This window comes from Anopheles gambiae, chromosome 2, assembly GCF_943734735.2.
Source record: "Anopheles gambiae chromosome 2, idAnoGambNW_F1_1, whole genome shotgun sequence".
NCBI lineage: Eukaryota > Metazoa > Arthropoda > Insecta > Diptera > Culicidae > Anopheles > Anopheles gambiae.
In genome coordinates, this window is record NC_064601.1 from 117,630,537 (window position 1) to 117,655,025 (window position 24,489).

The 24,489-nt window shown below is 48.2% G+C and overlaps 5 protein-coding genes across 9 annotated transcripts; 2 read left to right on the forward strand and 3 right to left on the reverse strand.

The window, feature by feature from the left end:
• Positions 1-7: 7 nt before the first annotated feature.
• Positions 8-6,199, reverse strand: LOC1269561 (calcyphosin-like protein). 3 transcript variants are annotated; one of them, XM_061645897.1, is made up of 4 exons: positions 2,158-6,199; positions 914-1,191; positions 698-850; positions 8-619 (listed from the first exon to the last, which is right to left on the reverse strand). In XM_061645897.1, the coding sequence occupies exons 1-4, from the start codon at positions 2,197-2,199 to the stop codon at positions 403-405; spliced, it is 690 nt and encodes a 229-aa protein (XP_061501881.1). In that variant the 5' UTR covers positions 2,200-6,199; the 3' UTR covers positions 8-402. The 3 variants fall into 3 exon arrangements, with proteins under 3 accessions (XP_061501881.1, XP_061501883.1, XP_308204.4); XM_061645899.1 differs by having other exon boundaries at positions 5,683-5,964; XM_308204.5 differs by having other exon boundaries at positions 4,174-4,402.
• Positions 6,200-11,708: 5,509 nt separating this feature from the next.
• On the forward strand, positions 11,709-19,921 carry LOC1269560 (facilitated trehalose transporter Tret1-2 homolog). Of its 2 annotated transcripts, none has more exons than XM_061645900.1 (5): positions 11,709-11,988; positions 12,755-13,344; positions 13,534-13,811; positions 17,717-18,859; positions 18,933-19,921. In XM_061645900.1, exons 2-5 carry the CDS (start codon positions 13,337-13,339, stop codon positions 19,145-19,147), a joined length of 1,644 nt encoding a protein of 547 aa, XP_061501884.1. In that variant the 5' UTR covers positions 11,709-11,988; positions 12,755-13,336; the 3' UTR covers positions 19,148-19,921. The 2 variants fall into 2 exon arrangements, with proteins under 2 accessions (XP_061501884.1, XP_308203.5); XM_308203.5 differs by having other exon boundaries at positions 11,709-11,949.
• A 442-nt stretch (positions 19,922-20,363) lies between these two features.
• Positions 20,364-21,828, reverse strand: LOC1269559 (eukaryotic translation initiation factor 3 subunit G). The gene is made up of 3 exons (XM_308202.5): positions 21,688-21,828; positions 20,995-21,463; positions 20,364-20,902 (listed from the first exon to the last, which is right to left on the reverse strand). Exons 2-3 carry the CDS (start codon positions 21,443-21,445, stop codon positions 20,538-20,540), a joined length of 816 nt encoding a protein of 271 aa, XP_308202.3. The 5' UTR covers positions 21,446-21,463; positions 21,688-21,828; the 3' UTR covers positions 20,364-20,537.
• A 207-nt stretch (positions 21,829-22,035) lies between these two features.
• Positions 22,036-23,149, forward strand: LOC1269558 (serine/threonine-protein kinase Nek7). Its single transcript, XM_308201.5, has 2 exons — positions 22,036-22,172; positions 22,230-23,149. The coding sequence occupies exons 1-2, from the start codon at positions 22,072-22,074 to the stop codon at positions 22,966-22,968; spliced, it is 840 nt and encodes a 279-aa protein (XP_308201.4). The 5' UTR covers positions 22,036-22,071; the 3' UTR covers positions 22,969-23,149.
• On the reverse strand, positions 22,982-24,441 carry LOC1269557 (probable U2 small nuclear ribonucleoprotein A'). Of its 2 annotated transcripts, XM_001687814.2 has the most exons (4): positions 24,024-24,441; positions 23,796-23,943; positions 23,243-23,730; positions 22,982-23,096 (listed from the first exon to the last, which is right to left on the reverse strand). In XM_001687814.2, exons 1-4 carry the CDS (start codon positions 24,103-24,105, stop codon positions 23,071-23,073), a joined length of 744 nt encoding a protein of 247 aa, XP_001687866.2. In that variant the 5' UTR covers positions 24,106-24,441; the 3' UTR covers positions 22,982-23,070. The 2 variants fall into 2 exon arrangements, with proteins under 2 accessions (XP_001687866.2, XP_308200.4); XM_308200.4 differs by having other exon boundaries at positions 22,982-23,730; positions 24,024-24,228.
• Positions 24,442-24,489: the final 48 nt, after the last annotated feature.

The window sequence follows — 24,489 nt, forward strand, 5'->3', positions numbered from 1 at the left end:
CGGCGCCTTTTCACTCGGAAACATAAAACTGTATGTTTATTAATCGTTAAGTAAACACTTGTGCATTGATTTGTGTTTCAACAACAATCGGAAAACGTTTGCGTGTCTTTCTTATTCCGGGTGCAGCACAGTTTCATCATCAGCTGCTCGCCACGACGACTTCCCGGCGTGCAGGAGTTTTCCTGTTTCCTCACTTTGGTTCATCTTGCTCCTGCTGCTCATCTCTCAAGGCAGTAGTAGTTAAGAGTGGTGTATGTGTGTGTGTAAAAACTCGGAATCACTTCCGGTAGTCGTTTGATCGAACCAATCTAATACATAAGATGTATGCTGGGTACATAAAAAATGGGCCATGGGGGAGTAGTACGATTAAATATTAGTTGTACGTAAACGGCACAGGCGTGTCTACAGTTTGAACGCCTGGCGCATCATCAGGTCAAAGTACGCATCCGAATCGATCGAGGCGCTCAATCCGGCGTAGTAGTTGAGGAACTCCTCTTTGGTCACGGAGCCGTCCACATTGCCGTTCTCCTCAAAGTTTGCCAAATACTTCCGCAAGATGACATCCTCCGTCTCCTCTCCACTGATGTACAGTGGATGGTTCTTCACAGAGTACACATTCCTGATGGATAGATGGAAACAGATCGGGAATTGGTTAGAAACAGGCACGCACATACTTTCCACACAAGTAATTCCTCACTTTAAATCCTCGATCGTTATCGTTCCATCGCCGGTCTTGTCCAGCTTTGCAAAAGCTTGCTGCACAATGTTGACTCTGGACTCGGACATGTTTGGACGAATCGCGACCAAAAACTCGGTCATGTTAATCGAACCGCTACCGTCCGTATCAAATCTGTGAACATATAAATCAGAGTGTTAGAAAACAGCACTCCAACATCTTCTTTTGCCATCATACTTGTTAAACATTTCTGTCGCTTCCTCGGCCGAAATGTCCAGCCCAGTGTCGTGCAGACCCTTGATAAACTCTTCCAGATTCAGCTGCTTGTTGCCGTCGTCGTCCATGCGGCGGAAACAGCGTCCCAGTCCCAGGATACCCGAGGCACCACGGGCAAGGCACATGTGTCGCAGCTTCTCGATCGAGTCGGTCAGCGCGCCCGAGGACAGAGCACGACGGCTACGGTTGATCATTTCAGATTCTTGACGAGACATTGCACTGACGGGGCGATGTGCCATCTGTAAAATATAACAATAGAGACAACACACACACCCATTTTAGTATGAGTATTCTGTAAGATATAATAGAGTTGCGGCCACTTTTTGAGTTAATTTTACATTTGAATTGTATGTCAGAACCACTAATGTACTACCAGCACGAAAGACGCACCACGTGTTAATGACCCGAAAACGATAAATCTATTTCGTGATTTACTAAATTATGGAGCATGTCATGGAAAACCCGATTGCTTAGCAACCATCCGCGTGGCATGCATGGTGTGTGTTTGTGTATGTGTACACTTCGTCACGCATGAACAAAGTATCTTGTACCGGATATTGAAGCGTTTACACATCCAGCCAGCTCGTTCCAAGGTAAAAGCGCCACAAATTGATAGATTCTTTTGTGTAGAGAATGATTAATACAATTTTGAATGGGTGCTGACAAGCGATATTCACATCCAGCCATTCACCCCTGACCCCACCGGGGCAAACATTCAGCCAGTTCTTAGTCCTTAGCACACCTCGTCGGAGTCGAATCGAACATGGACGGCTGCAAGAAAGCAACGACGAAAGCGGGAAGAATACGTGCGTATCCTAGTAGCCCATGGTAGACGAACATCGCCGTGGGTCGACCGAGGAGCAGCGTGGGCGATGTGTAGTTAATTACGATGACCTCGTTTTCCCACCCCAGGACGATGTAGTCGACGTTGGCGCGCCATTGACTTCCAGGCACGACGACCGCTGGGGTGACGACGCCGGACACCCCGCCGGACTGCGTGCGTCGTGAGACGAATCCAAGGATGAAAAGTAAAGCCTTGAATTGGGAAAACTCTACCCCATGTCCCAGGCTACTACGAACTGCTAGAGAGCAAGCTAACCGCTGCGCCGTTCGTCGTATTCATCGATTGGCAGGCGCGGCGCTTCAGCTTCTTCTGGGCCTTTCTGGGCCCGGGCGACTGACCATCGACGATGGGGAAAAATTACCTTGAGCGGAATACGATGATTGAACCGGTGGATTGCCCGCATGGTGGTGCTGGTCGATGGGAATTTAAGGTACAGTGTTGTGAACTCCACGGTGACGAATTTATATTAGTCAACGTTGGGGAATTACGGATGGGTACCGTTGTTACGGGAAAAGGAACGTGAGTCAAAGGGTGAGGTAGTTTAGTAGTAGTTCGAGAGATTCCCGCTTTCCGCAACCGCAACTTCAAACGAGGATGCGTAGATCTTGCGCAAGTTCGATGAACTTTGTCCGAGCTCCTTCCGTCGCTGGACGGATTTATGGACAAAAGTTTGACCGCTTATTGTTTTTTTTTCTTCTAGTTAATGTTAACCGTCGCCAGCCGATGAGTTTTCCACCGCACCGTATGCACAGATTTCATTGCACTGTCCGAAAATTGCCAACTGTACCCGTAATTACACCACACCACCGTGAAACCGTGGAATCGCAAGCGGAAGCGAACAAATCCCTAATGCGATTGCGGCGAAGGCACAAACTGGACTGGTGGAATCGCTGTGTTGGCCTGTTTACTCCGCCTTTACCAGCCGCCGTGTATCCTGGTGGTGGTGGTGGTGATGGTGACTTATTCGCATAACACTACAGCAGTGTCGGTATTTCGTCCTTTCTGCCACCGCAAATAGGGCCGCCGTGGCGCGAGAGAGCGAGCATGTGGCATATAAAAGGACCTCCTCTGCATAGCAGCACGAGCATGTGTGTTGGCGGGAGAGTGAAAATGGAAATGTGAATTCTAGGGAGAAGGAAAGCCTGGCGTGTTTAAATCCACCGGTCAACAGAGAGCCACTACTGCTGCTACGCGTGGTCAGTGGAGCAATAGGTCAGAGCCTGGTGCTGGTGGTCAGTCTGTGTGTTTGGGGGCACTGATTTTTCCCCTCAAACAAGAGAGACCCTTCAGAATGTTTCTTCCTTTTTAATCAGAGAGCTGTGTTAGAGTCGGCTTCTTGTGCCGTAGTACTGGGGGGAGAGGGTGAAAGCGATCAATAAAGCTGCCGCTTATCCCCTATTACTTAAGATCCCTGGCTTGTGTGAGGGTGCGAAGGAACACCCCACCGTGGCGTTTGTTTACACTTTTTTCCATTGAGAAACACACCTCCATTTCCGAAGATGAATTAAATAATGATAGGGGTGCTTTTGTGCAACACAGCGTGGGGCGGGTAGTAGTTGACAAGTTCGCTCTAAATGGTGTCATCTAAAGTGCGTCATTTTGCTACAAATGGTAATACAGGCACATACATAGGGGGGACGGGACGGCTCGGTTGAGTAATTCTACCCATGAGTAACACACAAATAGCCTGTCTACGGAAATTAGCAATTCTACGACACTGTGTGATTTGCTAATGGAATTTCCGATATTCCATTACACTCGTACACGAGCATGGCACATGGGGTGGTGGATTTAAACTTGCTATAACCCATCCAACCGTTACCAAACGCAGAAAAGCTCGTTAATTAATCCGCTTCTCTCGGCACGGGCTAATCGGCGGGTTTGCCAGTTCAATTAAATAATGACGACCATGAGGTGCCATCTGCTTGGGGACTAGTTCTTCCGAGCATTCTTCCACCATTTGCCACCATTCGTTGACTTCTCTTCGGTGGTGCGTTTGCTTACTCTTTGATCGAGATGATCATCAGAGCGACGAACTAGGACGGATTTTCGATTCGATATGCGTTTGATTCTTGATCATTTTCTTGTGCCGACGCTAACTGTACACGCGGGGCTGTTGTCTTCTACACGCTTCCCTTCTCGCACACAAATCATTCCACCGTGAAACGTAACGCCCGTGAAGGTCATAGCTGATGTTGCGAACGATGAACAAAACACGCACGGTGAATGCAGCAGCAGCAGGACGCCAACGAGAGCCAGTGAGTCAGATACAAAATATGGAATTAGACTCCAATATTCTTGCAATCGCTTTGTGATTGTAGTGTGATCTTGTGCTAAAATTTGTGCTAAAAGAATGGACAAAAAACACAATATTTACACAATGGTAACCGCCAGCAAGTAAAATAAACGATTGCTCGTTTGTTGCGCGTTCGAAGATGGTTGGTTGTTCTGCTTCTACTCCTTTCTACACTGCACAGATCTTCACTGTTTAAGAAACTTTATTTCCCTTGTAGCGGTCACTCCGTTCGAGCTGATCCGATCTCACCAGAGCACTGACGCTGAATGAAGAAACCAGTTCCAGTGTACAAAACTGCAACCAGCAGCAGCGCAACAAGCCGCCGCAGCAGCGTTTGTGGTGGTGGTGTTGCCGTCGCCGCCGGTGGCGCGTTACTCATAATGTATCCAATGCCTTGCCGCCCTGTCCCCCCACTCTAATCGCTAATGGGAAAGGGGGGGAAGAAGTGACCTTGCTCCACTCCATACTGTGGCATGCGATGAATCTGTATCTGTAAGCGATCTTCGAAATTGCCTTTGCCGGTGTGCGAAGGTATGAGCGAGCGCCTTGCTGACTGACTAATCTAGTTCCGTTGATGCATGCATGTACTGTCAGCCGCCAGTGTGTCCCGTTGTGTGTGAGTGTGAGTATGGGGTGGGGGATGGTAAACACACACAGCGCTAATACCTTTATTACACATCACCCTTTGCATAGCAATAGTTGGATCGTTGGTGGAAGAGAGTGGACATTTTCGATACTTAAAATCCCATTTTTCACCTTTTACCGGTTGGGGCCAAGCCCTCAGGTAAGTGCATTTATATCCCACCCCTCCTGACCTAATGTACTAATGCCGTCTTGTCCCTGTTCGTCTCTGTGCCGTGGTCGTCCAGAGACAACCGGAAAAGCGTTGCTGCACGTGCGCAAGAAACAATATCGCAACCCATCATCAGTGTCGGCATTCTGTTCGCTCCAATCGATATCCGGCCGATAGGATCTAGACGCTCTGGGACGCGGGGTATAGGGAGAAAAAATGCGCCATGCGTGACACTGTCCTGTTGTCTCAGCTGGAGGGCATATGCCAAGGGAAGGGAATGGATGCATAATTTATGTCTTTCCATCCATTCTACACCACGAACGAAACGGCACCGATTGGGGGAAGCTTTCAAAGGCATTAAATTGTTTCGAAAAGATCGATTCGGAAAAACGTTGCATCAGCACAAAATAGCCTTGGCCCTGACCTGGTGGAAAAGAATTTCCCGGAGGGAAAGGGCGTGAAAAATCGGATCGAGCCACAAGGAGAAAAGGATTGCATACGCTGTGCACTCAATTCACAAGAAAGATTTGAATTATCTCTATCTCTCCGTCGATGATGAATAATTTCCCTTTTTATAATGATCATACACGACACACACACGACACACAAACTTATTCGACAAACGAACGCGGATTTTCGATATGAAGAGCAAACATATGGTCCACATTAATCACTCCAAACGGTTGCTGCATGACTCACTCGCTAATGATATGATGTCGATAAGCATTATGCAAATAAGTGGGAAAACTCATCGCACACGCACACATACAGACAAACAATCATGTGGTTTTACTTACCTTTTGCTTCGGCTTTTAGGAATAATTCGACTTCTCCAGAAAAATCGCTCAATCTCACTGCAAGCACTAATCAGCTTCTCTGGTCCGCGTGGCGCGTGGAGCCGTGTAGTACACCCGGAACTAAACCGTAGCGCGATCTAACCAGTCCGAAAATGGTTCAACGAATAAAGCTCTCAAATTTTGGTCTTGCCAAGTTGCGTTGTGTCTCGACGTTCGTTCCGTTTTTCCTCACGGAAATGGTCTGCCATTTATCTCTTTTTTTGGCGCTGGGGAGGAAAATTACACCTCCCCAAGGGTGCGGCATCGTTGTGGTTGTTGTTGTTGGTGCCACCCAACGCACGTCACTCCCCAGTGCTACTACTACTACTGTCGGGGTTTATGCTGCCGTGCGATAAACTGTCGTGAGAAAAGTAATGAACGTGGCAGCCGTTCTCACCAAGCACTGTCCCTACATCCCTTCCCGCCGCAGTCGCATTGGACGACACACGATAAAACCGTCCCATTTGTGGTAAAAGTCTATTAGAAATTAGAACACCCTACGTGACTAACTTTTTTGGAGGGCTACAACACACGACGATTGTATCAGTAACTGGTTTTCGGGTGAAAACTTTTCGGGTAAGAAAATTGAATTCTTCGTGTGTACTACCTACCCACCTAGGGAGATTTGTTGGCGTCTTGTGTCTGAGCGCCCAACAGACAAGCCGAAACCATCTGGTTTGGGGTAGGGTTCTTCGGCAGTCCGTCGAGTATGGATAGCAGCAACAGCAACAACAGCTAAGCGGGAAGCTCCATGCTGTTGGCGCTGTGCCAACATTCCGCAAACGACGCACCGGAGGGAGGCATAAACGCATGGAGTTTTTGTTGTTGTTCGCCATGCCGGTTTCCCCCAAGAAGCAGTTCCGTTGTCTTCTTCCCTCGTACGCTGTGCGGTGACGACGGCTATAAAACGTACACGCATCGCCGGTTTTCGTTGGCAGTTGGCCAAACTAATCAGATTCACTTTCAACATCACTTTCGAGCTCACACGGTGAACGACTACGGCGTCTGTATGGGTTGTACGCATCTTTTGGAAGCTGGTTAGTTGTGATTGTTCGTTCAGCGAAACAAAACAGCGAAAACATTATACATACAAAGATCAGTTCCGGCTCTTCATGCTTGATAAACGGATCAATTTCTAAGCATGGCTTCAATACACCAAATTCGTTTTACAACACCACGCGTTGGCTTGACGACGTGCGGGGAGAGATGTTTTTAGTACGACATGTTTCCTTTTCAAATGTGAAATCTTTCAGTTGTGAAACATTTCATGCTGCTTGAGTGCAATTTACGCACCCTCCTTGAACCTTGCACGCAATCATATGAAGGGGATGAAAGTAAAAGCTGTGCTGAAATGAATTTAGTAGAAATTCTATTTGTTAGATGGAATGTGGCTCCCGGAATTGTAATTGAGGTGTAAGAAAATTAAACAAAATAAATTTAAAGAAAAGCATGATCACACACATACCTGTTATTTGCTTTCTTCCATTTCTTACCCCCTTCAACTTGTGATCACTTTACACACACATGCACAATATTATGAAATTGACCCCACAGCGAATCACGTTTTTGCATCGTGCTTCCGGAAAGTTCAATTCGCTCCCGACCATGTATCCATGTGCATGTGTATGTGTGCGTTGGTACAACAAGCGCACGTGCACAACAGCTGACCGGCGATCGATAATGGAGGAGACCAACCACCATCGGCGACGAATGGTAGTAGATCGAGCTAACGAGAGAGAAACTGCCATTGATTGAAATGCATTGCACGACCCACAACAACACACAAGGAGGACCACCATCGTTTGCAGGAACATGTTGCTGCTCACTGTGGTTGCATATTGTACACTGTGCCATACAAATTCGCACTCATAAATCGGGAAGACAAGGATAAGACATCGCTGACCGCCTGAGCCGCTTTTGAATGTAAATGTATGCCCGGCTAACGGACCTTCCCCACCGGCTCGACCGGATGACCTTCGAGCAGGACGACAGCAACGAAGGGGAGGCAATGCGCGAAGGATTTCCACCCTCCTTGTCGCGGGAGAAAGAAACTGCAAGTATATACAGTGCCGTTATTACTGCCATGCCATTGCCGATCGAATAGAAAGACGGAACACCATCTTCCTCTACGCTCGGTGCTCCTTTATGCAATGATAATGCGAACGTACGAACGAAACACCATGTTGCAGGACGGTGACAGTGTCAATACTTCATCGTAAATAGAGCCTTCGTTTGTTTCGCTCTATAAATAGCGCGACACCTTCGCCACACTTTGCCCGTGGCTGTTTGTTCTATCTGGCACGCACAGCTCTCCCTCCCTCCCTGCTTCGCGTATGTGACCGTACCTAGACCAGACTGACACAGCACTGTAATCGTCGGAATTATCGAAACCAAATATTGTTCGCGTTCGCTGAGGTGAATCGTTTCCCATTTCGGTTAAGAGTGAGCGAAGCGAGAAACGGTGGCATATTTTGAAGCCACGAGGGAGACGTGATTGTAGCACATGTAGTACGCCACCTAGATGTGCGGATGCGATGCGAAGGACTGCTTGGACTGCGATCACATATATTGATGTCGATCACCTGATGTCATTCACCTTCCAATCTGACGACCACTAGCGCCGGGTGACTTCATCTGAATACAAATCGACTCATTTGCACGAGCCACGACCACGATATGACGACGCCGGCGTGGGAAGAATATGCCTGTTGCTGCCGGTGTACCTATGCTCATCTATTTCCATTGCTTGTGGTAGGGCCATTCAGCTGACCAGAATCACTTCCAGTAGTTGTACACTAAGCAAAAGCGTGCGCTCAAGAGGCGCTCCGTTGCCATTCCGTCTGCGCGGGGTGTTAAATTGTAAACAAATAAATTAACCATTCACTGCGGAGTCTGGCGTGCTGGCGTAGTGGCCCGTGCCACCGGCAGCAAGGGGTAAATTAATTCTAATTTCTGTCCTCCTAATCCATCATCTACTACTTGGTGATCGTTCGAAGAAATCAATCTTTTACTTGGAGTTGTTTGTCAATCAGGAAGAACCCGTCCTATGCACACCACAAATTGGATGGCTCCATGTTTTAATGACTCAGACTTTCCCTCTCAAAGCCGCACACACAGCGCGTGTGTGTCGGAGGGAATTCCTTCACAAACAACATAACGACGACGCGCTTCTGCCCCATACAGCCGTTATCGTTGTATTATTTTAACGCCCCACAGGCGGGTGCCAACCACACGACGACGGTCCCGGGGTCCTGGTCGCGATGGTGGCAATTGACTCAAGCATTGGCTGATTCAATTCCAACCATGGCACGCGAATGTATTAAAAACACATTTGTTGATGCGTGAAGTTGACTGCTGGCGATGCAAGATGATCGTCGTTCGCGGGTGGTGTTGGTTCACGCTCGACGCTAAACGATCGTACGGTTGTGGCCTCCAGATTTTGGATGCACCAACGCCGGTCGCCAATCAAGGCGACCCCTCCTCCGTTTTGCGGTTGATGAACGACATTCGTAGTCATTTATATGCCCAATAACAAAACGATCGTTTTGGATGACTCTTTTTGTTTTGCTCTTCTTTTCCCTCGCGCTGCTACCGTTTCGTTGCGGAAGGAAGCATTCTCCTTGCACAAACATCTTCCCTCCTAAACGCCCTTTTCCCCCTTGCGGAGTAGTGTTTACCGTCTAGTTATCGAAATGGTATCAATGTGCTTCCACCATTGGCAACAGTGGTGTGATCGTTAGGCCATGTTTGATCAGCCATTTGGCACCATTTTCAGCCGTTTCATTTCACTCGCCACACGACAATCGTTTTGATCGATTCGTATGGACCTGTGAATATTCGCAAACTTCCCCACCGCGGAGCGGTATGTTGCCGAGAACAACAAGCATTCGAGCATTCGTTGTGTCCCCTTTTGCCGATGAGCTGTTGCCACCGCCTTTAGCCATCATGTTGAGCGCGATATCACTGTGACGTCAGACTCACAGACCATGTGGCTGTGTGTGTGTGTGTATGTTTTTGTGGCGATAATAAGATCGCGTAAGGTGCGATCGTATCGGAAAGTGCAAAATATTTGCTCTGATCATTTTTATGCTCACCAGAAATTGCGTAGCTGGGCAGCAGCAGCAGTTGCTTTCCATCGCTGACGTCGTTTCTCGGTCAAAGATCGTTCCTGCAGGACGTTTTGATGTTACGTAACGTGGTCCACTCTTCACCCGCCGAGGAAGCACAGAACTTGCCTCAGCATAGAAACCGGTTTACTGCATTTCATCTCTAACCACAAAGTTTCTTCTTGTTGAATGCCTGCACACTTCACGAAAAGGGAACAAAACAAAACGGTGTAACAAAATAGCAGCCCTACAGTAAAACCCGCCTGGAAGAACTTTCGTTTTCTCTGCCCGATGCGAGTGTTGCCCAGAGCTTATTAAATGCGCAAAAAGTTAACAATCCGCACACCGCGACCATAATGCATACTGCTGCCCGCCCTTCCTGCCCGTCGTTTGCTCATTAAGGGCGAATATACGATGCAATTGTGTGATAGGCAGGGAATGTAATCGTTTCAAATCGAAGTGAAAAAATCAACCCAAACCACATGTTCCAGTTGTTTTCGCTTTTTGTTTTTCTTTCCCCCTTCAGGATTCTATCAACTAAGCCGTACCAGTTTCGCGTATTACCAGCTTCGGCAAAAACCGGTTGACCAAAACACCATAAATAACATCTGCTTTACTCATACACACACTCGCCGCACACAGGGCGCTCGAAATTAAACAATCAATAGTAAATAAGCTGATAATGGGACATACCTTATGCAATGGGAGATGGCGAGTTCCTTCTTTTTTTCCCCCCGTTAGTACATTTCGAGATTGATAGTTTCCTAATCTTGTGTAAGCATCTCTTCCACGTGCACAAGATGACGATGATGACCGGTGCACTAGCAGCACCGATTCATGTTGCCTAATGTATCAGCTGAAACGAAATAGACAGAAATGGCCACCAAACACAACACTATCACCATATTTCCAACTCGGAATTATACCTTCCTTCTCCTCTCCACCTCCTTCTAATCACATAAACAGTTCTTATCAGTCAAGTACCTTTAGAGAAATGGGCTTCGCCCACTGTCACGTGTATGGGGTGCTTAAAATGTCGTTTCAAAGAGTCGCCACACTAACGGAACTAACCGGTAGCCGAATGATGCCCCCCCCCCTCCCCCTTGGTGTTTGAAGTTTTGATGTTGTTTCAAGTGTCGCGCAATTGTAGCCGCTCTTCTTGACCTAAGCTAATTAGGCACCAGGTACTTTAAACTCTAAAACATTGCTAAACGTGCCCCACATGGGCCACACCAAGCCCATCTATCGTGTATGGTTCGTCCCCCCCTGCCTACATTCTCTAATCTAATCATTCAATGCAATGTATTCACGTTTTATCAGCAATTGCAGACTTATTGGCTAGTTTCATCTCGAACTGCCGGTTAAAGGTACCCGCTACCCGGTGTCTTCCTTCGCGAACCATCGTCGGCCCTATCGACGATCGTGTATTGGTGCTATTTTGCTATTGATGATACACCAACACCGTCTTAACCTAACCAGATGAGTCAGTTAGCAGTAGAACCAGCCATACTAACGCACAGTACTTCCGATATTGCGTGCACTATGAGCTCGTGGTGAAAATTGTGAGCTGAAAGGACAATTGAATAATTATAGAGAAAAGTGAGGAAATATCGTATCGATGGGAACATATCATGAGTGATAGATGTATATTGTGAGGCTTCATTATAATGCTCTAATATTCTGTTTAACATCTTCTAGTATTTTGCAAAAATATTGATTTAAAAACTAAGTAAAATCATCTTTAAATTGTGCAAAAAATCCACCTCAAACGCATTGCAAATTACACCCAACAGCGACCATTACGCCAAGCTTGCGCACATTTACAGCATCTACGCCCAGTGTGCCGCGGAAAGATTCACACGCGCACGCGGCACCCATTCGTGGCCGAACCGTGCTCAAGACGGACGACGACGACTACGATGGACGGACGAAGCGAAAGCATTTAAGCAGCTCGTTAAACCGAACCCACAATTTAGATCGGTCGCGAGTGCAGCGTGGAGCGGTACGTTTAGAATTGTGCTCCGCCAACAACACAACACTACGGACTATAATACAGCAGGGCAGCGGCGTTGTGTGATGATCGACGATACCGGCCGCAGTCAGATTAACGGCAGCGAAGAAGGCAAGTGTTCTCCTGCAAGAAGGAAGAAAATCAGCGAAAGTTAGTTAGTTTGGCATTTGAGGCTTACAAGGCTTACCTGTACAAAAATGTGACTTTTGCTGTCATAAAAGAACGATTTCGCGTGTGTGCGTACTTGTGCCGGTGTTAGTGAGAAGAGAACTACTGATCTGGAGTGTAATCGGGAATCTTTAGAGCATTTCGGTAAAGGGTTTTTAGGTTTTGCGAAACCGGCAGTACCCCATCAGAACCATCCCTCTGTGACGGTGTGCTGCCCAGTTCATTGTGGTCGTCGTCAAACGCTGTTTTCTTTATCAGTAGCAGCACCAGCTGCGGCTAGGCTAGGCTAGTTGGGTGTACGCTCTCGCCGGTATTACTTTCTGCACACTTTCTGAACTATTTGTCCTCTGCTCAGTTCAGTTTAGTTTAGTTCGGTTCGGTGATAAAAATGCGCAGTTGGCAGTTCAGGGAAAGGGAGGGTGTGTGTTTATCTACTACTCTACTACTGCAAAACACACGTTACTTGCAATCCGATCAATCTGTTTCACTGCGAAAACAAATCGTACCACACACACTACATGTCCCCCCCCCATACCCTCCCCCCTTTTTGAGCAGGACATTATGGGTAACACAAAGGCTGCGAGAGCGCTAACACATACAAAGACACGTGGTGTCAAGGTCTTGCAGCGGTGTTGAACGATGGATCATCTATTTGTCAGCTGCACTTGCACTTCCCTGTTTGGTTTGTCAATCTCTCCTCTTTCTAATGGTTAGTTGTGTTTTCTTCTTTATTTTTCCCTCCTTTCAGAACCGTGCTAGCGTGTGTGCGTGAGAGTGTATATGTGTATGAGTGTTTAGTGTTTCGTTCGTCTTCGTCTTAAGCCAGGCTGGATTGCATCAGCTCAGCCAGAAGAACGCCCAGAACGGTGCTGAACAGTAAGATGAACCCAGTGATCGCTTCCGGTGGAATGCAACCGATAATTGGCGAATATTACAAACAGAGTCCATTCTAGCGGAAGGCGTATGTGGTGCTTGCTAGTGGTGTGTGTAAATAGTGTAAAAGCACCATCGTAACGTTAAATCTCTTCCTACAACATTCTCCTTCTCGTGACTGTGATACCAAACAAGCTGACAAACTAAACCCCGCCATTCCGAGAGAAACGGGAGCGCACCATCTCTCGTCATTCCACGCGCAAGCAAACCCCAATACGCGCGACAAAGCGCAAAAGAAGACTTTGTTTCGCAAGCCGAACTGTGCGGTGCTGCTGTGAGTAGTTTTAAGCTCTGGTGCAGTTGCATCAAACTGTTGGACTGTGTGTGTGTCTCTAGCAGAACAAGCATCGGCAACGTAACGAGAAGGACGTGATATTACACTGCTTTCCTGTTTAAAATGACCGGGTAAGTTCGACGAATTGAACCCATGCTGGATCTGCTTTACAGCACAATACCCATGCTCGGTTGGGTTCGTTGTGTAATAAAGAGTCCAGAATTGTGTTTATCATTGGTGCTGATAGTGCAGCACAAGAGAAGATAATTGTTACTCACAAGTGTGTATGTGTGTTTCTTATTTTCGCGTTTGCTCCACAGGAAAGATTCCGTCGTGCTGGTGGACAAAGACACGGTGCCACAGATTATGGCCACCGGAGAAAAGAAGGGCGCAATGGTCACGCTGGCCACGGTGGAAAGCCAACCGAACAAGGCGGCCGAGCGGGGCAAAGCGATGCGCCAGGTGATAGCGGCGTTCGTGGCCAACATCGGCACGATCAACACCGGACTCATCTTTGGCTTCTCGGCCGTCGTCATTCCGCAGCTGCAGGCGGCCGACTCGCTCATCCCGGTCGACGAAAGCCAATCATCCTGGGTCGGTACGTATTATCATTGGTAATTCCACACACAACGCACACACATACAAGTCCCGTTGGGTCAGGAAGTAGGAAGGTTATGCTCCCGCTCCGGGTGAAGCAGAAGGGAGAAGCTCCCTTTCCCCCTTCTACCGGATACAAGGACAACGGAAGTCAATCACTCCGTCCGCGGCTCGTGTACGCGTGTGGTCGTGAGGCTTTACCTCCCCATCATCACCATCGTGTCCCTTCGTGTACGGCCCCACCAGCGCCCCGCGGCTAAATTTAGCCGGTCTGTGTATGCAGGCGAAACCGCGCGCTCACAGCTGTAAAAAGCGTGACGTGTCCGGTCCGTCCGTCTGTTTGCTGTTTTACATCAGCTGATCTGCAGCGTTGCAGCGAGCGCCGATGCACTGTTCTAACCGGTACACGACCGGTGCAGGAAGTTTGTAAAAACACCGGAGCGGGGGAGAGAGGGAAGCCTGCATTGCACTTGCCGTTGATCGTTCGCCACCTTCGTGCAATCGCGTTTGCTACGAGACACACGGGCACAACAGATCTTTAACCTTTGCCACCCGTCCCGGTACATGTTGTTTGGGGCGGGTGGCGTGGTTCGAGGCACGGGGTGCATATGCAAGAAAAGAGATGCACTTTTGTTTGTCAATAAGCGTGTTTTCCTTCAACATCGCGGCGCATTGGATAAATACGAGTGTCACTGGGAAGGAATGGGAGCATCGACAGTGGCGGTTTGTTTTCCCACTGAACTGAAACGACTTCTAAGCGGCCCAGGCCCAGGGGGTAAACTCGTGCCACCGGGCAGGCACCGCGACTCATCATTAGGCGCGTCCAAAACTTTTCACTCTCCCCCGAATTGACCCACATATACACGTGATGGATGCGGGAAGAGATTGTGTGGATGATGCCTCCTAACCGCCTCGAACTCGTTTCCGGCTGCTCGCGCAAACTGCCACGAGCTAACCGGTTCCTCCAATTGGCAACCGATGAGATGCGGTGACCAGCGAGCGGGAAATGATCCCAGCGACAACAACTAACGCGGCCCAGATGATGGTTGGGGTGCCGTTTCGTTTATTAAATTATTTTTAGCAGCGATGCGGCGATGCACGAAGAACTGAACCAGCACCACGCCAAGCTGCCTTGTTGCTGTGACCGTTGTTGTTGTTGTTGTGGTTGTTGCTGCCGATGTCGCCGAAGTGGTTTGTTGATTGAACTGTATCATTGTACACCCGGAACACCGCCAGCCGACCGGCCTTTCCTTTCCCTTTGGGCGTTTGTGGGACGGGTTTGTTTTGGTCAGTTTTTCCCCTTCGGCTCGTTGCTTTGTGGCGGAACACAGGCGGAACACACACGTGTCGCTTGTACAGTGGTAACTAACACACAGGTCGAGCGTAAAGGGATTTTCCGTTGGCATTGGACGCTTCTTCCCCCACACTAAGCCTTACTAATATGGGTAATCTTTAACCGGAAAAATACTCGGAAGAGATTGTCCCACTATCCCTACGGTTCGTCGCCATTCCAGAGTGTGGAACACGAGGCGCTATCTACACGCGGGGCGTTTTATTTGCTAGATGGCTGGATGAGTGTAACGTTTGCTATCGATCCGCTTGATGCGCTATCGAATGCCGCTCCATCTCACAGCTGATTGATAAGGACCGGGAGGGGACGGAGACATTGGGAAAAATAATTGTTGTTGAGACAATCAACATTGCTAAACGCGATTGTTAGACTCTCTTGCGTGTGTCTCCCATTGATGGGGTCCATTTATCTGCGTTTCGCGCTTCACCCTGACCCAGTTTCAACTTTGTCCCCTCGGTCACAGTATCCCACACCTCGGCCAGCAGCAGCAGCAGCGTGATGAAGCCAGCGGATCGAAACATCGAGAGCCGACCGAGAGAGCTGGTCATCGTTCTATTGATTTTGCCTTGCGATGCATGATGGTCAGCAGCGAGCAGGACGCATCCTTTTGATACCGCCCGCATGTCCACCCGGTTCGAGCTGGTTCGAGCACGGCGATGGCAATGACGCGACATCTCCGGTCTACCACCTACCGCGATAGTGATCATCGCCGCGAAGATAGAGACAGTCCGTGGCCACTTCATCACATTCACACACGCACACACACACCCGTGTTAAAAAAGAGACAATGCCGGTCGGACTGGATCTGTCGCTTAATTACTATCACGCATCTGCTGCATGCCGACGTTCAACAAAACACTTCACGCATCGCTGGGGGGCATGACGCGTATAGATTGGGTGACAAAATCGATGCACAAACCGAACGAAAGGGGTTCGGGGTGCCATTCAATTGTTCGGGAAAGGGACGTGAACTACTCTCTTTCGCGAGAAAGATCACACCTTCGCGGCGTTTGGTGGAGGGTGCGAAACAACGCACCACACACTGTTTAGCGATGGACGGGAGCGTGTGTGCAAGAAACAGGATCTTAGATAAGAGCAGCTGTACGGCCATGCGGCCGTCAAGTGGCTTCAGAAGGTGACGATGTGACGATGCGTCGTGGCTTTGCAAAACGTCGTCGCTCAAAGGCCACACAAGACGCAGTCTTTATCGGTCCTTTTCAAAGTTCAAATGCACACGCCCTCCATATCCGAAGACAACCGGTGCGATGACGGGCGAGAAGCCTTCCAGCTTCTTGACACACTTTCACGCAACCGTCGCCCACGAAACGTCCGTAGCCAGTCGTCAGTTCATTATCCTTGTATAACGAAACAAAAAAATCAGACGACGTGTTTTGTCACTGGGCGAGCCCCGGAGCAGCCGGGCGGCTTGTCGAGGTTCAAGTGAGTCCTGGAAGAGTAGAAGCAAAAAGAAACATCCAGTCAGCAACAGTTGTTATAAGGATTCCTTCGAATCCTCACGGCGACTGTGTGGGTCTCATCCACCAATTGTTTCAATCGTTCCGTCTGCAAAGAACGAAACACGCAAAACACAAATCTGGCTATCAATCTCGCTGTGTTATGCATGAGCCACACAGACGCACATAGCTGTGACAGCATTTGTTTGCAGCGTTTTGTTGAACCGTTCGCTACTCTCGAGGGCGTTGGATATGGACCATTATTTGAATAACCATACACACTGATAAGAAACTGGTGAACTCCAGCCGAGTGGCGGCCCAACCCCAGCTGTCGGTGGTGGCTGTGGGGACGGTAGCGGCTTGTTGTTGTGAGGCGCGAGGATATGTCCACAAAAGATAGTTCTTTTGGCGTGCGGCGTTGGGACAGTGCGATGAAATTTGCGATAACGCACATCACACGTGGTTGGTGTACCGTTTTTTTATGAGATGGAGACAGCAGACACGCACACCCACAAACAGATACAGCTGGACGAAAAGGAAAAATGTGCTGCGTTGAGTTAATCATTTTGGCGCACTTATTCGCACATCTTGGATGCCGGATGGCGCATTTTGCAACCAATCACGAGCATATTTTTATCTGCATGATAAAGCAGTGCAGCTGTGATGTATTTGCCAGTTACGTTGCATATCGTAACGCAGCAGCAAACACATGCGGTAATCGTTCTGTGCCAATGCAGAGGAAATTGTGCAAGCCTTCTTTAGCTTGCACAGATTCTTCGAGTACCACGTGATTCACAACAGCCAAACCAGATCCGGTTAAGGATCATCTCTGGTCACTCACATTGTGATTGGAACAGCTGTGCAATTGAATGAAAGAAAAGCGTATTTAACAGAGCTACCAATCGATCACGTTGTTTGTGTATGGTAGATGCCGAGTTTGCAAAAGCCTCCTCATACCAAAGCCTCCTCATACCGATGGCTCCACGTGACTTTCCTACACTCGAGTCGGTATTCTCGTGATCTGATTCATCATGACGTAATGTTTCGCCCCTCTGCAGCAACAGCAACACACTCATTCCCCATTTCTCGTTTCTTCTGCAGCTTCCTTATCAGCGATTGGAACCCCGATCGGTTGTCTGTTGAGCGGGTACGTGATGGACAACTTCGGACGTAAGAAGGCACTGATAGCGACGCAGATTCCTACGATCATCGGCTGGATCGTCATCGCTTGTGCGTCGAACGTGGGTATGATCTATGCGGGCCGCGTGCTGACCGGCTTCGGATCCGGTATGGTCGGTGCACCGGCCCGTGTCTACACGTCCGAGGTAACGCAGCCACATCTGCGCGGCATGCTGTGTGCCCTGGCCTCGACCGGCATTAGCTTGGGTGTGCTGATCCAGTACACGCTCGGTGCGTTCACGACCTGGAAGTTCCTGTCCGGCGTGTCGATTATCGTTCCCGTGGCTGCCCTCATTTTGATGCTGCTAATGCCAGAAACACCCAACTATCTCGTCTCGAAGCAAAAGCCCGAAAAGGCCCGGCGAAGTCTGGCGCGGCTGCGCGGTTCCAGCTATAACATCGACCGAGAGGTCGAACAGCTGCAGTCGTTCGCTGCCAAAACGAACGCAAGTGGCAAGAAGAGCCTCAGCCTGCGCGAAACAGTCCAGGCGCTGGTGCATCCGTCCTGTCTGAAGCCGTTCGCCATCCTGACGATCTACTTCATGATGTATCAGTTCAGCGGCGTCAACACGATCACGTTCTACGCGGTCGAAATCTTCCGCGATTCGGGCACCACGATGGACAAGAACACCTGCACCATTTTGCTGGGTGTGGTTCGGCTTATCTTCACGATCGTCGGCGCTATTCTGTTGCGTCGTTGTGGCCGACGCCCACTGACATTCATTTCCGGCATTGGATGTGGTTTCACAATGGTGGGGCTGGGCGTGTATCTGTACTTCAAGCACCAGTGGGATACGGCTGTACCGCCGATCGAACCCACCGCCACGTGGTTCCCGGTGGCGTGCATCTTCATCTTCATTACCACCTGCACGGTTGGCTTCCTGGTTGTTCCCTGGGTCATGATTGGCGAGCTGTATCCGATGAAGGTGCGCGGACTGGTCGGAGGATTCACCACCTGCATGGCGCACAGCTTCGTCTTCATCGTAGTCAAAACGTATCCTTTCCTGACGCACGTGCTCGAACGCCACGGCACCTTTATCCTGTACGGATGCTTTTCCTTCGTTGGTAAGTTGTTTGTTGCATCATCTCAAATCTCAAGTACAGTGGCCTTAACGTTTTCTTGTTTCTTCCATCCTAGGTACAATCTTCTTCTACCTCTGCCTGCCAGAAACCAAGGGAAAGACGCTGCAAGAGATCGAAGACTACTTTTCGGGTCGCACTAAAACGCTTAAGAAGCCGAAAGCGGGCACCAACGGTCAGCAGAACGACGAGCACGATGGTCAACAAATGCTGCTGGCCAATGGTACGAAGCCAGCCGTGCTTTCGCCCGAAAAGAACAAATTGCTTCCATAACGAAGCACGGGCTATTTCACCAGCCATCCAGTGCTTCGAGGGCGATCTTGTTGTTCCTACGTCCCTATTCTGGTTACGCGGATTTTCTCACTGCAATCAGACGACCCATTACGATCAGCCCGGGCTAGCGTGTTGCAAAAGCAAGTCCAGCAAGTACTGGCAATGTTTTTCTTTGTATTGATTAAGCTGTTCATCGCTCCATAACTCTACGCGTTTCGATAATTTTACCCACTCAGACACTAAGTATTACTAGGAAAACGTATTCGATATGCGTAGGAAACGGAAAGGAGTGTACAATGTGCATATGTATCTTGCGTATATATGATAAGAAACGGGTAGTCAACCTGATTGCCACCACAACGCAAGAAAAAGGACAACAATAACAATTGATCGTTTATGAGACGTAAGACACAATCAACTTGCTGCAAGGTAGTATATCCGCGAACTATCAATTATTACTTACACACCGGAAGTGCCTACAGAGAACAGAAAAGCGGACCCGTTCTAGCGCAGCAGAAGCGGCAAGATGTTTAGTCTCCGCCAAACAAAAAATAAAGACATGATAGATAATACTCGGTCGTTAAAAACGCAACCGTTAAAATGCGCACATCAAGCCTGTTCTAGTACTTAAGGGATAGATTTTAGACAAACCCACTGAACACATCAGCAACGAAAATGCAATCTACTAAATGCCTATGAGAAGTTGCGACGATTCCGTGTGAAACGATTCTCGTCAACACCTACCAACAATAAAACACCAATTATTTAATTACACCATGTTGGGTTATGATTATTTTGTCCGAGTTAAATACTTTCACTTCCCCTGTTATAGTTAGAATTATCACTTCAAACGGGGATGCATGTCAATAGATAACAAGCGAGCGTTTTGATTGCTAATTTACACCTCCTCAGCTCTTTCTGTCTGTTCATTCTAAACGATGCTAATGTGGCAAAGCTGCATCAATCGTCAGACGTACCTCCAACTTAACTAATTTATACATGGCCTGCTGGTGGTGTTCGTCGTTGCCACGATTATGGCTATGTAATAATGTGTAAACGTAGCCATAATAGTTACAACCACAAACTCCTCTCTTAAATTAAACATAAATAATAAAATGGTCAAGGCACGTACCTGGCAATATTTTCACTAAAACCAAGCATTGTCCAGCAGACGATTTTTGGGATGTACATCACGCATTAAAGGATTCGTTCGAAATTCCCTTCTCTCATCCTTTTTTATATTTAGTACTTTTCTTATTCCTTTTCACATTCCCGGCAGGCCACAGATCTTTATCGTGCCTTACCATTCCAACACCTCCTACGCGGCAATCGCTATCGTTTCAAACGGAAACCGATCACGCCGTAATACTCACGTCACTGCAAGCGGGCTCTACTGCGGGTTCTGCGGCTTGGACCATTCGACGCTCAGAATCAAATGATCGTAACCGTAACCGTTGAGAACTTCGATCGCAGTAGCGGCATCGCGGCGGGAACGGAAGTGAACGTATGCGAAGCCCTTGCACAGTCCGGTGCTTTTGTCGCGAGACAGGAACATCTTGGTGTGCGGGCCAAACTTCTTCACCAGCTCCTCCAGATCGGCCTCCGTCATTGCCTCGGACAGGTTCGAGATACGAATCGCACTAGTATCGTCACGTCCACGCATCGCACCACCGATGCCCGGCTTTCCTTGGCTTTCCTTCATGTGGGGTGGAACGTATTTGCCCGGTTTGCTGGATGAGGTCGTTTCCGGAACCGCTAAAACGGGGTTACAATCAAGGTTAGAGGTGGTGTTGGTGGCCGAGATTGCACAGCAAAAAAGACAAATTTCGTGTGGACCGTATACTTACGAGCTGTCGTCGGCTTAGTCGGCTTATCGTACGCACTGTTCTTGTACGGACAATGGAATGACCAATGCTCGCCCTCGCAAGTACGGCACTTGACAATGTTCTTCATCGAATCCAAAGCATTTTCGTTCTTCTGTTCTTCCTCCTTGTTGGTGATGAACTGCATGAACACGTCTTCCGAGACCATGGTGGTCTGCGGGTTCGGGCCCGGCCGATCGGTCGCCGAATCCCCGAACTTGGCCAGGCTCTTCCTTCTGGCCACGCACTTCGGCACCACAACGCGGCTGATTTTGTACGTGCGCACCACCTTCACCTTCTTGTCATCCTTGTTGTACTTGTACTCGGTCACGATCTTTTGTCCATTTTCGATCACTTCCGACGGTGGTGGGAGCGAGCCGGAATCCGACTCAACCTCATCGGCCCACGAAGATTTAATATCGTCCAATGCCGGCATGATGTTTTATGTTGATATCTGCAAAAGGGGATGAGTTGGACAGAAGTTAGAAGAGAAATTTGTCTCACAAGACATGAGAGCAGGCCGCATCCCCGTTTGACAACCCTGCCGTGTGGCCAAAGTAGAAACGTCATCTGCTACGATGCGAGCATGTGCATGAACTACACAATTTTCCCGATTTACACTACGCTCAGTCATTATCCCACCATTTCCTTACGGCCACTTTCTTCTAAATCACTTACCACTATCGGAAAAGATTATCAACACACGAAAAACAGCGAAAAATTGCGTGTTTGTGGACGAAAAATCGCGAACGCCGTCCACCTCGATTTCCTCACTGAATTACAAATGGCAGATGCTTGTCAAATTTGACATTACAGGCACGAACAAAATACATCGACGGGAAAAGGGAAATTATTTTACTTCGAGGTAATTTATTTTGTCGATAGGAATAATTCACCAATTCGAACATAAAAAAATATTGTTGCTTCTGTTACAAGATTTTACATTACACAAAAATCTGTTTTGCATTTGAAAACATACAGTGTTGGTATGAGCACTTTTCCGAAATTATCAAATGATCTGTCAACAGCTATTCGCCGGGCATCTTGCAGCAAACAATATTGATGGCGGTTGATTTCCCGAAGCTTGTGGCACGAACCATGGATCAATTCAATAATTCAGCCTTAAATTTATGCGTAGTTCTTGCTGAAGGTTGTTTCGGAAGGTAAGCAATCATCCGGGGTCTGTTGGTAACGGTGAATTACATAAAAAACTTTCACAGTTCCGTAGGTTTATATCGATACAATGACCAACTCATCGTGATCAAAAGCATTCCATTCAATAGTCCGGATTATGCCTACACGGCGGTACTGAAAGAACACACAATTCTTTCGCAACTTTGCCATCCACGAATTATACAGTATCGGGGCTACTATCAAACAACCACCAGTTGGAACATCGTCCTGGAGTATGCAGAACGAGGCAATTTGGCAACGTTTCTCGAGCGACGCTTGTCCGAAGGCGCCTTTCTGAATCAGCACACTGTAATGGCCAAATTTGGAGACATTGCTGACGGTCTCGTGTATTTGCACCAGCGAAATGTTATTCATCGTGACCTGAAGCCAGCCAACGTACTGATTTGTATCGATAACCGTTTGAAACTGGCCGACTTTGGTATCTCAAAGATTATGCACGAAGACGATTTGAACCGGACTATCGTTGGGACACCGCTGTACATGGCCCCCGAGGTGGCCCGAGGCAAGGATTACGACTATAAAAGCGATGTATGGGCGCTGGGCATTATTTTCTATGAACTGTGCATGCTGGAGCATCCCTTCGTCGATCGGTTCGGGAAAAGGCGAAACCAAAAATTTAGTGTGCCACAGCTCGATTGCAAGCGGCTGGGATACAGTTCCGCCCTACAGGTCCTATGTGATATGATGATTCAGAAAGATCCGACCAAGCGCTGGACGCTGGAAAGTATCTTGACGAAATTTCGCATTTTAGAGATAGTGAGTTAGTCGAAAACCGATGTAATGGTGTAATTCAATCTTTTGTTCAGTATATTTCACGCCCTTCTCGACCAGCTGTATCGTGTATTGTATCTGTTCGAATCGGAGCTTTTACTCGGCTTCAGAACCGTTAGCGCCTAAGGTAGATAGAAAATAGAATAAAATATTGACTCATTATTATACTGCAAAACTTGCGCGCATTTGGCTTCAGAAGATCCCCTTTCTCCCCATTCGCGATCGCTTTCTGTAAAAGATTAATAATTAATGGAATGCGATTCGTTACCGTTCAGTATGTCGCCGGTAATTTGACCCGACTGTAGCATGCGATTAAGCCGTTCGACTTCGTGCAGATTCGTCGCTCGCTTGATGGCTTCCTTAATCTTCTGAATGTCGGCCGGGCTCGCATTCTGGACGGCCTGCTTCTCCGGCGATGATTCGCCGAGTGCACCGGCCGGCAACGCTCGTTTCGCTTTCCGAACGATTTCTTTGTGCATTTCTTTGCCCTTCTTCGACTTGAACAGTAGGTTCGCTGCTTCGCGCTCCTTTTGCCGGATCTTGCGGAAATCTAGCAGCCGTAGGTTGGGGAAACGGAAAGCAACATACTCACGGTAGTGTTGCTTGGTGGATACGGGATTCGTCAGCAAGCTGAGCGTCTCGAGGTTCGGCAGCTTCGTCAGAGGTTCCAAGTCACCGAGCTCCTGGATGTTGTTGCCGGTCAGAATGATACTCTGAAGGTTGGGAAGGGATTCGTGAAGGTTTTCACCAATTCTCCTGCAAAAGGGAAACTCATGCTCATTGTACCAATGTTTACACAACCGTTCGGTGGCAGAGCTTACACAATCCGGTTGTTGTTCAGAAGTAGACACTTCAATCTGGCCAGGCGCGGAAAACCGTCCAACTTGCGGATGTCGTTGTCGGAAAAGTCGATCGTATCGTACTGATCCAGCGTCGCACCCATATTCTCAATCTGTGGTATTTTGTACCCTGAAACACGCACGAACAATCACCGTAAGCTTGGAGTGCAGCTGTGTCGCAACAGAATTACCGGCGAGGGATCTACTTACCCCGTAAGTCTAGCTCTCGATCGCGACACGGGTTCATGTACTGCATGGACTGATTTATTAGATCTGGTGTAAGTTTCACCATTTTCGGGCTTTTTTCTGGTGCAAAGGAAAGAAAGCGAAATAACACGCCGATTTATGTTTATGTTTGCAATCTATCGCTTGTCGGTTCGCGAAAACGCTTACTTCTACCAAGGTGATTAGACATACGATGTGGTGCCCATTGCTGTCAATTGCCATTGATGAGCGCGGTGATAAAAATGCTGCAAGCTGTTTTGCACGTTTTGGTGGCACTTTATTATTATATTCCTCCAACTGAATGCAAAATCAGCTAAATTTATAAAGCAGATGTTTCAAAAGATTGTAGTTTTATGTTCCGCAAAACAGCGCCACATTTCGTACCTCAATTCTATACGACTTGATTGTGGCGCGTATACAGTTTGTTCCTGAGTTACGCGGTTCTCGACAT

Coding starts and splice junctions, on each gene's coding strand:
- LOC1269557 (XM_308200.4), bottom strand. CDS start 24,105: ATGGTGAAACTTACACCAGATCTAATAAATCAGTCCATGCAGTACATG. Junction 23,944..24,023: donor TCGAGAGCTAGACTTACGGG/GTAAGTAGATCC, acceptor TGCGTGTTTCAG/GGTACAAAATACCACAGATT. Junction 23,731..23,795: donor CTGAACAACAACCGGATTGT/GTAAGCTCTGCC, acceptor TCCCTTTTGCAG/GAGAATTGGTGAAAACCTTC.
- LOC1269561 (XM_061645897.1), bottom strand. CDS start 2,199: ATGCGGGCAATCCACCGGTTCAATCATCGTATTCCGCTCAAG. Junction 1,192..2,157: donor ATCATCGTATTCCGCTCAAG/GTAATTTTTCCC, acceptor TATATTTTACAG/ATGGCACATCGCCCCGTCAG. Junction 620..697: donor ATAACGATCGAGGATTTAAA/GTGAGGAATTAC, acceptor TCTATCCATCAG/GAATGTGTACTCTGTGAAGA.
- LOC1269559 (XM_308202.5), bottom strand. CDS start 21,445: ATGCCGGCATTGGACGATATTAAATCTTCGTGGGCCGATGAGGTTGAG. Junction 20,903..20,994: donor GACTAAGCCGACGACAGCTC/GTAAGTATACGG, acceptor ACCCCGTTTTAG/CGGTTCCGGAAACGACCTCA.
- LOC1269560 (XM_061645900.1), top strand. Junction 13,812..17,716: donor AAGCCAATCATCCTGGGTCG/GTACGTATTATC, acceptor TTTCTTCTGCAG/CTTCCTTATCAGCGATTGGA. Junction 18,860..18,932: donor CGGATGCTTTTCCTTCGTTG/GTAAGTTGTTTG, acceptor CTTCCATCCTAG/GTACAATCTTCTTCTACCTC.
- LOC1269558 (XM_308201.5), top strand. CDS start 22,072: ATGGCGGTTGATTTCCCGAAGCTTGTGGCACGAACCATGGATCAATTC. Junction 22,173..22,229: donor GCTGAAGGTTGTTTCGGAAG/GTAAGCAATCAT, acceptor AAACTTTCACAG/TTCCGTAGGTTTATATCGAT.